Below are 14,980 nucleotides of genomic sequence, written 5' to 3'. Positions count from 1 at the left end.
TTGTGCACTGAAAGTGTAAACTAGCCATCCTGATATTGAATATTGTTTAGTCCAAGAGCTCACCACTTACCTTCACTTGCACTGATGATAATATCAGGTTGAAAGACAATCCAAGAAGAAGAATCTAAATGTTAAGGTTTTAACATCTATATTAACACTGATGCTGAACTCTTTCTCCTGAATTTATGTTACTGTAGAAAAGCAGATCCCATTAACATATTTCATTTACTGTCACTTCTACTTCTGAGGTTTTGAACCAGGTTCTTGGAATGATTCCTTCAATTTTATGGCATACCCATAATTTCATACACATCTCAAATAATCAGGAAATGTGGTATTACACTAGACTTCAGTATTTAGAACTTTGTACAAGCATTATGAGGCTATTATGAAGCATATTATTTTGTCTTGAAGTACATGTGCATAATCAGCTAAAACTGCTCTGTTAAGGAGTCAAGGTAACAAATGCTACCTTCTTCCCTGCTTGACACATAGAATGAGGTTCTTACTTTTTGAGAGGATTTAAAGGATACAGAGTTTACACGGAACAGGAGCCTGACTTGTCACAGAAGCTGGGCCTGCAGAAAAAATAACTTCAGGTGAAGAACAGTAGTACTCTGGCAGCTCTCCCATACCAAGTATTTTATACCAAAAAGTTAAGTATGTATTGTAACACTATAGCAACTAGTCAAAAAGATCCATTTGTGAAGCCAGATCTACAAAGAGAATCTCACACTGAGAAGGCAAACAAATCCTTCAAAACATGATTGTTCTGTTTTTCAGCCAAATTAAATAATGCATGCAGAAATATTCCAGCTCAAGTACTGTAATTCTAAATACACAGACTCCATTTGCTGTATTTAAATATATACTCTTTAAATGGAAGAGTGGTTTGTACATTCTGATCCTAACCTTTGTTTAATACAAATCTTCATCTGTAGAGTTATCATACTTGCTATCAGATGTTAGAGCTTTTAATGTGCAATCTTTTTGTATAGAAGCATCTTTCTCTTCTACAAAGAGAACCTCACTGCTTTATCACCTGCTAGGAAAACTATGCTCAGGCTATTTCTGTACTCCCAGCTTGAGGGTAACTACCTGCCACACTTCTAGGACTGGGGAACAGAAAGGTAATCCAAGAAGAATCTAAGCATTTAAGTCCTAACATTGATTGTAGCATTATTTCTAAACTGGTCTCAAACTTGATTCTGAGCTTGTATTGTCTTTCAGCCTCTAACTTCCTAAGTCACATAGTCCTGACTTAAGCCAGAAAAGCATGAAGTGCTTTTGAGTACCCACAGGCTTTGAGAGCCATGGCCAAAAAACTCTCCCAACCCACCATTTTTCAAGTGTAAAAGCAAAGTACTATAGGAAGCATGCACCTTAAACAGCAACTCTTCTGTAGTTGGCACATATTTGGAACACCAATTTCTGCTCAATTGCTTCTTACCTTCTTCCTTCCTCACCCTCTCAAATATGTATAATTGAAGTGTTAGTAACCAGCTTCCTAAAACCTGAAGCACTCCTGTATGTGAGCTGTTACATTTAAGCACTCTTGCTAAGTGTTAAGTTATTCATTATATAGTGGTTCTACCTGCTGCAGGTATTTGATAGGGTTGTATTGATCGAGGTGGAAGTACAAACTGATGGATGGTTGTAGACCCATCAAATTCTCCTTTTAGCTTGATGTCAAATATAACTGAAGTCTGCAATTAAAAAGAGGCAGTCAGTATTGATGAATATGAATCACCACCCATTTACATGCATTTGGTCCGCTTTTCACATTTCCATCTTGTATTCTCTGTTGGAATCAAAGAATGATTTGGGTTGGAAGGGATGTACTGGGGTTGATGACATTTTTCACTGATCAGGCTGCTCAAGGTCCCATCGAACCTGGCATTAAACCCTTTCAGTTATGGGGCATCCTGTTCCAGGGTCTCACTACCCTCACTGTAGAAAGCTGCCTCCCTTGCATCCCATCTAAATCTATCTCTCTTTGGTCTAAAACCACTGTCCCTAGAACTGTCACTACATGCCCTAGGAAAAAGTCTCAGTCTTTCTTGCGCAACACATGACTTTGAGACTACAGTTAAGGATGCTAGAAACTCAGAGGAAAATGGTCTATCTTCCTCTGATATCCTTCCACCATTCAGTCTTGTTCAACTCAAGTCACTAACACTTTTACCCATTACGGACCACCAGGGAAAGGAGCTTTGCTTTTAGTGCCAGTGAAACGTCAGTTACTGGTGTCTCCCAAAGGCAAAGTGAGTAATGTTTTCTGGGTTTCTACAGTCATGTTTATAGCTTGACTAAAATGCTAAGGAGGAAATGCTCTGGGCTAAATGCTAATGTGTAGAATTAACGTGAAATATAACTGAAACATCAACTAATCCTCCTAAGGAGGTTAAGTGCCCCAGTTCTTGAAGCTGTCAAAGAGAAGATAATACAAGAAGTCCAAGCCTTTTCACAAGTTAAGAGCAAAGTACCACTTTAGCTAAACCACTGACCAAGCCTTGCTGCTGGGACTACCGACAAGAAGTTTTACTTGTTACCAGATGCACAAAAAGGTTTGTATTCATCGAAGTTTTTAGAGAGCCAGGCCTTCAGACTAAAGAAGCATAAGTTTGTGTCACAGAAACATTACCATTCAAATGTTTGTGATATGATAACCTTCCCAGGATTAATAATTTAGTATCCAGTTTAATTGTACCTCTTTGTATAATGCCTTAAAAGCCAACACAGTGTAACAGCAAAGCATCGTAAGAAACTGACAAGAAGCGAAAACAGAGTAAGAAAAAAGCAGGCATTATCAGCAGCCTTGATTAGCCTGTCAGGAAAAAAAGGATAAATTTGAATCTCTTACAATGTTATGGTTTTGCTCCTGCAAATACTCTGGCTTTTGGACAAGCTAAGCCCAAAGACAAAGAATTTCTAAATTAAATTATTAGGTTATTAAATTACTATTATTATTACCTGCCCCTAACTTTTCAAAGTTACAGCACAACACAATATAAATAAATCAGACCTCAGTATCCTGATGATGTACTACCACCAAGTTATCCACTACATTCAGTGCAAACTTCCCAGTTCTGTTCAGCTTTAAAATATGTGTCTTCTTACAGGAGCCCTCTCTATGGAAACAAAGAGAAATGAAAACTGGTCAACAAGTCTGTTTAAACTATAAAAGATTTCTTTTTGTCCTAGTTTTGCTGGCACTCAGTTTATTTTCTTCCTAGGAACTGGTACAGGGCTGTATTTTTGATTTAGTATGAGAATAACACTGATAAAACACTGATGTTTTAGTTGTTGCTAAACAGTGCTTACTCTTAAGTCAAGGACTTTTTGGTTTCCCATTCTCTGCCAGGGAGCAGGTGTGCAAGTAGCTGGGCCAGGACAGCAGACCTGAACTGGCCAAAGAGATATTTCATACCCTAGGACATCATGCTCAGTATATAAAGTGGGGGAAGCTGGCCAGGAGGCTCAGATCAGTGCTTGGGACAGGCTGGGTGGCAAGCAATTGTTATTGTGTCACTTTCTTTTCATGGGTTTTATTCTCTCCTCCTTTCATTACTACTAGTAGTTTTTACTTTATTTCATTTTATTAAACTGTTCTTATCTCAACCTATGGGTTTTACCTTTTTCTGCTTCTGCCCCTCCCACCAGGCCTCTGGGGAAGCAGCTGGTGGTACTTAGTTGCCAATTGGGGTTAAACCACAACACAGACACAGATGTGAACTGCAACTAATGTTCTTCATTCTGCTCTTACCTGGGTAAGTGATAAAGCACTACTTCTGCTCCTGTACTGTTGGAAGTCCTTGAGTGATGCCTCAAGTAGAGAACATAAAGCTGCCCATATCTAACAAGACAACAGGATTAAAGCATTATTTTCAATTAGGAGTTCTACCAGTCTCTTAGAGTCAAACATTTTATCCTAAGAGATGAGATTACCTAAGTCAGGTAATCATTTAATTAAAAGTGAAAGATTAAACAGTACTTGATAAATCACAATGCATAGCCTATACTCATGTGAGTTTGGCACCTGTAAATGATTCCTTTATCAAAATATCAACTAAAATATGAAACATTCTCCAAACTTCTGTGGTCATCCAGAACAATTTCATGTAAGACTTCTCCATTTGCTTCCCCTCCCCACCTTGCCCCAAGAGGGTTGTTGAGATGCTTTGTTCAAGGCATCTAAAGTGCTTTAAAGAACAGCACTTTCCAAGGCATTTAAGTGCTTTAAAGCAACAGCACTGCTAAAACAAGAAACAAGTGTAATTTGTTTCATTGTAATGTCCTTTTCTTTTCCCAGCATTCCCAAACAATCACAGCTTCCCAAGAAAGACCTGATTCATTAAATACATACATTGTAGCCATAGCAATATCTCTTTCAGAAAGGCTGAGCTTGGATGACTTGGGTGCTGCAGGTAACTCAATTTCAAATTTTGATAGTTTTGACATGGTCCCACTCTGTTAAACAGCAAAACAAGAACTGTCACGACCTGAAATAGAAAAGGATGAGCCACCTTTGCCCAAACGCTATATCACCAGTGCCCCCACGAGGCAAAGGGCGGTCATAGTCCAAAAGAAACGGTTTTGTGCTTTCTTTCCTAAAAAAAAACCCAAGTGACTCTTAATACACACTTCTGTAACTTCAGCAGCTTTGTTGTCTTGATTTTATGACTTCAGCTACAAAAATATTTCTATTTTAATTCATTCAAGACAAATTTGTATGAAAATACCATGTACAAGTAGTCTGGAGATCTCAAACAGCAGTTCTCTTAACTTACTTTCCCTCTTCCAAAAAAGTATATGCTCCAACTCTTAAATAACAGCTTACTGGGAAGAAGAAAATTTCACTACCACCTACCAGTCACAGTCTCTAGTTCCTGCCTTATACTTACAGCATATCTCTTTCCCTGCCCAATGCTTCCTCTCTCATCTTCCTCTTTTCTATGGAATTTATATTTAAGCAAGTTTCCACAGTTTCTAAAGCTTCTACTGAAATTCACTTCCTATTCTTACTGATTTGCTCTTCAGTGTGAAGCGTGAATACTACAGAACTATTTCCTTTGCTGGATCTCTATTTTCAAGTACCACCTATATACAGGACCTTTCTCAGTAGGTCTTTAAGTATTAACTTCTGAACACAAGATAAAAATTTTTTAGCTTCAAGCTACAGCTTGACACAAAATGTGAAGGATGGGGAACCGTAACCTAAGTTGTTAGAAAGAAAACTGTGAAAGGCTAGTAGTTTCCTCCCAGCCACTTAAGGGAACGTCATTTCAGGATGCAGTACAGACCCTACACAAGATTAACACAAAACAGGAAACCCATGTGAATAAGGTGCTTTTTAATCTCTTCCCTTAAACTGCCAGACAAGTTTTCCTAATCCATTGACAGGAGCAAGACAAATGCTGTAGTTCTTTTTCTCATTTGTAAAATCACCTGACTGCATGATTAACTGAAAACAGATTCTGGTTTTCACTACACACTTTTTCCAAGATAAAAAGAAAAATATTTTCTCAGTAACAATAAGTATTGCCCATAGGGAAAAAACCAAAAGAAATAATTACTGTAGACAAAGCCCTCTCTGGCTTGGGACAACAGTTGTTTCTTAAGTGCTACTTTTTTTCTTTATTTCTTTTTAATCCAATATCTGGAAGGTTATAATTTTGTTATATCTGTTTATTACAATAATCACAAGAGAAAGGCCCTTATTTTTTCTTTATCATGCTACAGAAAGCAAATGTTCATAGTAAAAGTAAATCATAAATACCTATTTAAGTGAAAAAAAAAAAAAATCTTTAAAGACATTTAAGTTGTAAAATATTTAGTCACCACCAATTTTTTCTTTCCTTTCTCAAGTTCAACTGTCCAGCCTTGTCTGGACACACATCTTTCCAAAGAGCATGTAAGAAAGAGTGAATTACCTAATTTTAAGCCATCACCTAGGAGCTACTTATAGATTTGCTTATTTTCATACAAGGATGTAAGCACAAGAACCTCTTGGAAGAAATTCAAGCAACTGAATATTTGGATGAAGAATATTCATCCAAATTCATCAGTTTAGGAAAAAATTAAAATGACAAGTTTGGAACACATCCCTTTACCTTGAAATAGAAAGGCTGCAGGACATTGCCAAGGACAGTGGTTGAAAGAAGAATAACAGAGCTCTCTGGACAATACATGTACCAATTAACATTAATACTCTGATTCTTCAGAAGCTTTAAACTTCGTTTCTCTGGCAATACCTGGAAACACAGAATATTAGCATTATATTACCACCAGGATTCCAACAGCATAAATGGTAATGCACTGGAGCAAGGAATGTTAAGCAAGAAGCAGTTATGTGTAAAGATATTTACCATGCTAGAATTAAAAATCAGAAACCTGACAATTACAGCTGAGGCCCCACTTTACTGTAGCTGAGGAAATAATATACATCAAATCCTAATGAACTCTAAGTTGCTGTGTTTTCCCACTCATCCAGATCTATAAGGGTATAAGTTCTGTGCACAGTGGAGAAAGTACCTAGCTTGATACAACTACTGAAGTTTTATTAAAAGTTCTTCTTACAGATATTTATATATATATATATTTTCCCCCTCAATCAGCAGGAAATAATGCTGCTTTTTCATTTACTTTCTTTAATTACTAGTTATTAGTAGCAGTAATTATGAGAAACATTGTGTCTTAGCTCCAGGACTAAACTATTGGGAAGTGCACTTTTTTGTTTAGGAAGTGTTTAAATATCCCCCATCACATGAATATTAGAAACAATTATTTATTCATCAGACATCTTTAAAAACATATGCAAAGGAAATGACACATTACACAGAGGAACTCAATGAGATCAACACAGGAGAAAGCTGCAAGTTGCAGAAGGGTACTAGCTAGCCAATTATTAGTTCTTTGCCATCTTTTAAGCATTTACACATCTTCCCCAAAGCTGACTTGTTTTGCATGAAGTGGTATTTCACATTAGATTTAAATACTCATTTCCATACAAGCCACGACCATCTCTTAATCTAGAGTTCCCATGGCTTAGTGAGTACACCTTTATACCAGTTCTTAAAACCTGTAAATGATAAATTTACCCTGCCCTAAATATGCATTCTTCCTAAAAAAAAATTAAAAACCATAGTCTGCAAACCAAATGGCAGAAATTGTTTTTTTAGCAGTACACTTTCTCAGTTACAGAAACAAGAAAAGAATTCAAACATGCTATTCAAAATTTACATTTCCAAATATCTAGGCATGTCCTACGGAAATTATTTTTATTACCTGGTAGAATTCAATTCCTTGATCTGTGATGAAGACAATTTCTGTAGAACTTGTCCAGCAGAATCCTAGAATATTGGCATTCTTTGTCTTTTAACAAACAAACAAATAAACACTCTTTTACTTGGAAAAATTAACTATTCAGGTAAGCTAATATTACTAAACGAAGAACATGAGACCAAAGGCAATTTAGGTACCCAATCTCCGGAGTTAATACTTTTGGCCAACCAGATACCCAACATGCATCAGTCACTTTTATAAAGCATTCCCAAACTACATATGAACATAATTACTGTATGACCTGGATTTTTGGCAGCATGTAAGATTTACAAGTTTATTATACAATCAAATTTTATTTTCACCTTAGATAAAACTAAGTTCCTCTGCTTCAAACTCTACTGCCAATTCAAGCAGTTCCTGACATGAAAAGCAGGAAAAGATGTTGAGAGAAACTAAAAACTAAGTGGAAAAATTTGCCATGACTTCACTCAGAATCTACTACTCCTACATGCAGAAGTTTCATTACCATAAACGTTTTGCTAGAATGGTTTACTTAAACTCATAATCCTAAATAAGGAAGCAGACAATGTTTCAGCTTTAAAGACTACAGGGATAAAAGGAACTGTGCAAATCAAATATATAAAAATTTTCTTTAGCATTCTATTACGTGAAAATGTAATTTGTTTTAGTTAAAAGTTGGAAAATACCAAACAATGACCATTGTACTTGTTCCTGGTAATCATCAAAAATTAGAAGGATTATTAAAAAATAGCAAACATAATATGAAAACCAGTAATAGCTTCCTATTACTGATTAGTGACATTAGGAAAGAACATCCACATTAACATATCTGGCACTAATATAATCATTGTCCACTGCTTCTGTATCATCAGCATTCATGTCTTCTCCTTACCAAAACTTGACATTTGTTACCCTCACAGTATTTCTGCTCCCTCTAGGAAACAATTACATTCACAAGACAGGGAAGTTTTTTCTGGTACTGTTAACACCTGTTTGTTCCCTCAATTTCAATAGACAGTAGTGCCTACATATCTCATTTCTCATTTAGTGTTTTGAAAGGTACCTCAATTAGTTCTCTTGTAGTCACCAGCCTAACATCAGTTTCACTTAAGCATATAAGCTTGGGACATTTAACTCACCTTACATTCCTGTGTATATTCTAGCTGAGGGCTATCTGGAATAAAATTCAAAAAATCCTGCAAAAACACCCATTAAGTGTATTAGCAATTATGAAGCACAGACAAGACACATACATAGATATCAAAGAATAGATATTAGTTTACCAAATTGTTTTGCATGAAATATATAGACCTAAGAAAATCTTATGTTCCACCTCACCCTTGCCAGAGTTGGTTCCCCCTTACCCTTTTTCTTTAAATGATGATACTAGCAAGACAACAACACTGTCTGACCAGCCTCTCAGGATGATGGAGGAATTTTCACTACAGCTGTTGCTAGCCAACACACTTCTTGAACATTTGTCTCAAAGAATTTTACTCTGGAAGTAGAGTTCCAACTCCATTTCCCTAGGTACAGGGTGTAGGTTTCTTACCACACTCTTCAAAGTTCTCTGCACAGCCAGGATTTTGTTCCCCAAGGAAAATTTAATGCACTTCACTTCTCCTTTGTCCTCCATCCTATGGAGAAACAGAAGTTATGGAAATATAGTTCTTAAAGAATATACCCTAAAAAAAGACAATGACAGAGTAAAAAAGTATAATGCAAATGCTTTTGAATACAGATTATTACTCTTGCCTAATATAATATATTTAATATATTTTATATATTAATATAAAAATATAAAATATATTAATGTATTTAAATATATTCAAAATCCAGACTGACAGAAAATGGCAGCTTACTCTTCAGAAGTCCTGAGCATATCAATTAGAGAATCCTGGGTAAGGTCACATGAATTAACACCTGAAATCACTGCAAATGCTCAGCTCTGTTGGCCTGTGATGTGGAACTGGAAGACCTGGGGGGCTATCCAAACCTGCATCCTCAGCTCTGTGACACCAGCATCCTGCAATCTGCTCCATTACTTCCAAAACTACTGCTAAGTGACACAAGCCTCCTTTCTCACAAGCTCTCCCACTAGGACACAGCCTCTGGAAGAACTTTTGATGTTAAAAGGAGTGTGAGGCTGTCTTCACACCATTAAAATAAATAAAAAAAGTATTCTTACCAAACAAGCATTAGCACAATTGGCATGAATAAGGTATATAGTTCCTCCAGCATATGTTATTAAGTTAGGCCAAAGAGAGACAGTCAAGTATGAAAATAGTGGAACATCAGGAAGTTTACCAAGTATTTCCAGCTCTTTCAGGATTGACAAGTGTAATCAAATAAAAAAAGTAAAATAAACCCAGAAACTTTCAGGACAGGCCCTATGCAATATCCAAGAGATCACAATAAACACATCTTGATTACAAATTGCTTCATCCATATTTGGATTGATATGGAACAAATGAATACTTCCTTACATATGCACAGCAGAGTACAAAGAGCTATCACTCTTAACAGTGACATACATAAAATAGTTTACTGTTGTCAAATTCAGAAAAAATGTTTCCTCAAGAAATGGAAGACATAGAAGAAACCAATTCAGATGAAATAAGGAACAGAATGTGAGAAACCTACATCTAGGTTTGGACATTGTGCTTGAATCACAGACATCACTTGCTAAACTGTATCCCTGGATACACCAGGATTCAGAACAGACAGTTCCTACATGCTGTAGGAATCGCTCTCATATGTATAGTGTGTTTTAATAAAAGACTGTTGTTTAAGAAAAAGAAGCCACAGCCTAATTACTTTTTCCCCCAGAAGACCATAGGGAGGAAAAAGCATACCCTCTTAATTGCAAGATTATATCTAAGAACAACTCAAAATATCAACACTACTTGTAAGTTTTATGCCTGAATTACAGTGGATCATGACTAAACACCACAGAACATGAAGATTGCATCATTCTATCACAAGATAAAGGTGCCTTACCTGAAGGAAATGGGATTTCTATCCTCCAAACCTTTAACAACAACTCCTGTAGCTCCACCAGATCGAACAGCAAAAACCTAGAAAACGTTTTGAACATACATTTAACTCTTTCGAAGTCATGACTTTCACCTGCTTCCTCTTCTAAAAGCCACATCTTTTAATCTTCTTACTAGACACGTTTTTGTTCTGTGGATCTGCCAGTTCACACTGAAATAATCTGGAATTTGAAGTTTTCTTAGAGTTGTCAGATTGCATGGTACTGCAACAGTCTTGTAGGCATATTCTGAACTATTGAGCAAGTTAAATCAGTAAAAATCTTTATAAGCCTTTATCTTGGTTTTGTTTCTTTTTTATTTTCCTAAGTCATGTACTAGTAAAAGTATCTAAAACATCAGGGCATTCCTTAAAACAAAAAGGAACTCAGCTTGGGGACTGCGAAGAGATGTAACTCAATGACCTAGAAGCTTGATCCTGTCAGAACATATTATTAAATAGGAATAGTTTAACAGTAACCTCTAGATTTTTACGTATCTAAGGAGTTTCAGCCAACATGCCCTAGCAACTGAGAATTCCTTTAGCCCAACTTCACAGATACGTGTACACAAACTTTACCTAGCTTAGAAAAAGAAAGTCAGGAAAATGCCTCATTGGTACTTGTACATGCAGCAGCACTAGGCACACCGAGATAGGGCTCAGGGTGACAGGGACATAGTTCTGTAATATCAGCCATGCTGCCAGTCTGCTATGCTCAGGCAGGAAATACAGATGCTACATACTGCAAGCAAGTCCACAGTCTTACTAGAATGATAACTATTTAGTTTAACTATTTTTAGTATTATGGAGATATAAAATTAAGGCATCACTCTCTTAATCTCTGCAAGATAAGAAGTTTGCATGAACAGGTCTCTCACATGCAAAAATGTCATTGAAATTCTGGTTACAAATGATTCAGAGACACACACTGGAAATCAAACTCTTTTAGATAAGAAGAAAACACAGAGAAATAAATTTACACTGAAAAATCTGTATCTTTCAATTGAGCTCTCAACAACCAGTTTCTATGCAGTTATATCACATCCACACTATGGTACAGTGTCTCCTGACAGGGTATTTCAACTGGCCCTCAAAGATAATGGTTTATAAGCAGAAATACCTGGAAAGTGGCCCAGTGGAAAAGGACCTGGAGGTGCTGGATGACAGCAGCTGAACAAGAGTCAGCATGTGCCCAGGTGGCTAAGATACCAATGGAATCCTGGCCTGTATCATCAGTAGTGTGGCCAGCAGGAGCACAGCAGTGATTATCACTTGGCACTGGTGAGGCCACACCTCGAGTGCTGTGCCCAGTTCCAGGCCCCTCAGTTCAGGAAGGACATTGAGGGGCTGGAGCATGTCCAGAGAAGGGCAGCGGAGCTGGGGAAGGGTCTGGAGCACAAGTCCTGTAAAGAGCAGGTGTGGGAGCTGCGTTTGTTTAGCCTGGAGAAAAGGAGGCTCAGGGGTGACTTTATCACTCCCTACAACCACCTGAAAGGAGGCTGTAGCCAGCTGGGTGCTGGCCTCTCCTCCTGGCAACCAGCGACAGAACCAGAAGACATCACTTTAAGCTGCAGTGGGGAAGGTTTAGGGTGGACATTAGGAAGAATTTCTTCCCTGAAAGGGTGATTAGACACTGGAATGGACTGCCCAGGGAGGTGGTGGAGTTACCATGCCTGGAGGTGTTTAAGGAAAGACTGGATGTGGCACTCAGTGCACTGGTCCAGTTGACACAGTAGTGTTCAGTGAAAGCTTGGACTCAATGACCTCAGAGATCTTTTCCAACCTAAACGATTCTGTAATCATTCTCAACAGAGTGCAATAGCAAGAAACACACCGCAGAGATACTGCTCCCCCTCCAAACATGCCACTGATCAGCTCCACACACAGGGCAATGTATGCCAGCTATATGGGGAAGAAAGCTTGAAGGTTCTGACTCCATGAATGCTGAGGTAAAAGAACTGTTACAGGAATTAGACAATGGAATGTATCCACATCTGTATAAGCCTCATGACAGCCTGTGGATCTTTTAGCTCTACTGAGCTGAACTCTCAGGAGCCCATACAGATATTAAGGAGAATCTGCTTAGAAACACTAAAGCCAAAAAAAGGCCACTTGGGGCTGTGCCACAAGGAAAGCTGTAATTATTCATTTTTTAAATGAATTTATTGAATTTCAAGAATTAAAAGGGGTGTGAAAAATTCAGGGAAATTAAGCTAACAGCAAAGTGACAAAGTTTGCCAGTCATGTGGGGACACTTGGAACAGAAAGGGAAAAGTGCTGACTCCGATGAATTCCAGAAAGACCTTACGGCAGCGAAAGTAAGGCAGGTGAAATCCAACCTAATAAAAGTGTAAAGGAAAACAAAACCAAAAAAACAAAATCTACCGCCTCTAGCACGATGACAGCTCCTGAAGGAGAACAACCGCGCTCATGCCCTGCAGCCGAGGGACGGGAGGAAACCAAAGCCGTGCAGGGAACCAAAGCCAAGACAACGAGCAGCAGCGGGCCGGGCTGAGCCCACAGGCCGGGACCCGCAGCTGCGGCCCGCGGGAGGGCCCCGCCGCCCCCACCTGCTTGTTGGCCTCGTCGAAGAACACGCAGTTCACGGCGTTCGCCTTCTCGAAGTGCACGGGCCGCGCGCACAGCGCCAGGTAGCAGCCGCCGCCCTCCGCGCCGCCCTTCGCTCGCCCCTCGCTTTCTCCTCCTCCTCCTCCTCCTCCTCCTCCTCCTCCTGCTGCTGCCGCCGCTGCTGCTCCCGCCGCTGCCGGCGCCTCGTCCTCAGCCGGCACCGGCGGCTCGCGGCTCGCGGCGGCGGCCATTGCCGAGCCCCCGCTCCCGGGCGGCCGCTTCCTGTTTACACTCCCCTCGCGCGTGACGCGCACGCTCCCGCCTTAAAGGCGCAGCGGGCGGGGAGAGCGGATCCCTGCTGGAAAGGGCCCGCTGGGAGAGAGCGGGAGCAGGAATGTGTCCGCTGTTCTGAGCACCGACGTACCGGAGAAAATGGGCTTAGCAAATGAAAGCGGAAACCCGGGGAGCTGCAAAATCTGCTGCAGGAAAGGTGTGAATGCTGGCAAGGTGGTAGAAGCGAAACGCGTGGGATGAGTACAGAGTTACAATGAGGGACCACGTTGCAAATATTTAGGAGCGCACATATTAGGGGATGGAAATAAGGGAATTAAGGTGCCAGGATAAGCTCTGACCCTAACCGGGGTCACCTATCAGGGCACCGCTCTAGCTGGGAGGATTTATTCTGCTTTTAAAAGCAAAGCTAGTGGACTTTAAAATGGTTAGGCAAGCAAAAACGCTGTCTTTCTTAACCAATATAGAGGCCACAGCAGCAGGATGGGGCTTTTGGCCCAATCTTTTATAGTGATTTTAAAACCAACCAACCAAAAACAAACCCAAAACTTTCATGTGGAGATAAAAGGGAAACAACTGCTTCCAAGATCTGTCTTTATTTGTCCATAATTGCTGCATCATCACTGTCACTATTGATCCTGCTCCTCAGCAGGAAACTGCTTTTTAGTGGCTTGTTGTAAAACAGTTCAGGAAAAAATATTAATAAAGCATTATTGAAGTAAAAATCTGGCTTGGTCCTCATTATTTTTGCTGAAGATATATTTTAGTTTGGACAACAAAACACCAATGGGAATTTTTTTGTTAATGCAATGGCTAAAGGCTTACCTCACTAGCTGTATGCCCTACATCATGATCCAGAAATTGTGTAAGAATATCATTTATGTATTTGCTTATTGGTTTAGAAAGGAAAAATTAAAAAAGGGGGGGGGGGGAAGACTAAGGTCATAACAATGTAAAAAAAAGTAATACTAAAACAGTAGCACAGTTTAGTATGAGAGAAATGGAAAATTTTAGTACCAGACACTAACACACTATCATGCAAACAACTGTCGGATGACCTGTGACTCAGTTAGTCCACCTGCACAAATTTCACATCAGACTAGAGGTGCTAAAGTCACAACTGAGAACTACAAGCAGCTGTTTGTTCTGCAGAACCCTCCTCTGAGGGTTTGCATCACCAAACAATGCTGCTAACTGGAGATGACAAGTATATCCAAAGCATTCAAAGTACCTTAAAGTTTATAATTTTTTACAAAGTAACAAAATTTATTGCTAGTTAGCCAGAAGTTTAATTAATCCAGAGTGAAAATTTAAGAAATTCTACTGACATTTACCATTCTCCTACATCTCTAAAAAACAGCATGGACTTCCAACAACCGTAATAGAAACTGAGGTATCTTTGAGGAGAACGCAGCAGATGAGTATATAAAACACACAACTTGATACTTGTCTGATAGAAATAAATCTTAATGGCCAATTTCAAAACTAAGATTCTATTTGCCCAATGATAATCCCGGAACCTTTTATTTCAAAGGAGTCCAGGAAAATGCTTCTTTTAGCAGATTCTTGTTTTCAGTGAGTTGAAAACATGCCCAGATGTCTTTAAAATCTCAAAACAAATTCCTGAACCCCTTTTACTGCTGGGAGTGAAAATATATTCATATATAAAATATATTATATAGTATATAATAGATCATACATATTTAGGCCCAGTAGCTTTAAATTCGACTCAAGGAAAATTGTTTATTTGGGGCATATTTGGGTTTTTTAAGGTTGTGCTAGA

General features: G+C 38.9%; 1 protein-coding gene across 1 annotated transcript in view; it reads right to left on the bottom strand.

Moving 5' to 3' along the window:
- RMC1 (regulator of MON1-CCZ1) overlaps positions 1 to 14,980 on the bottom strand; it is an 18,616-nt gene extending 3,636 nt beyond the window's left edge. The window contains exons 1-12 of the mRNA XM_058832949.1: positions 12,909 to 14,980; positions 10,306 to 10,382; positions 8,858 to 8,942; positions 8,445 to 8,501; positions 7,288 to 7,374; positions 6,114 to 6,254; positions 4,367 to 4,470; positions 3,767 to 3,856; positions 3,026 to 3,131; positions 1,595 to 1,706; positions 534 to 578; positions 71 to 124 (exon numbers count right to left, since the gene is read on the bottom strand). Of these exons, the coding sequence (XP_058688932.1) occupies positions 71 to 124; positions 534 to 578; positions 1,595 to 1,706; positions 3,026 to 3,131; positions 3,767 to 3,856; positions 4,367 to 4,470; positions 6,114 to 6,254; positions 7,288 to 7,374; positions 8,445 to 8,501; positions 8,858 to 8,942; positions 10,306 to 10,382; positions 12,909 to 13,157 (1,207 nt within the window). The 5' untranslated portion in view covers positions 13,158 to 14,980. The remainder of the gene's footprint in view (positions 1 to 70; positions 125 to 533; positions 579 to 1,594; positions 1,707 to 3,025; positions 3,132 to 3,766; positions 3,857 to 4,366; positions 4,471 to 6,113; positions 6,255 to 7,287; positions 7,375 to 8,444; positions 8,502 to 8,857; positions 8,943 to 10,305; positions 10,383 to 12,908) is intronic.

The sequence above is a fragment of the Poecile atricapillus genome, chromosome 2 (genome assembly GCF_030490865.1).
Source record: "Poecile atricapillus isolate bPoeAtr1 chromosome 2, bPoeAtr1.hap1, whole genome shotgun sequence".
In the NCBI taxonomy this organism is placed as follows: Eukaryota; Metazoa; Chordata; class Aves; order Passeriformes; family Paridae; genus Poecile; species Poecile atricapillus.
The sequence above is the reverse complement of the archived record's forward strand: the minus strand, read 5'-3'. Positions and strand labels throughout refer to the sequence as shown.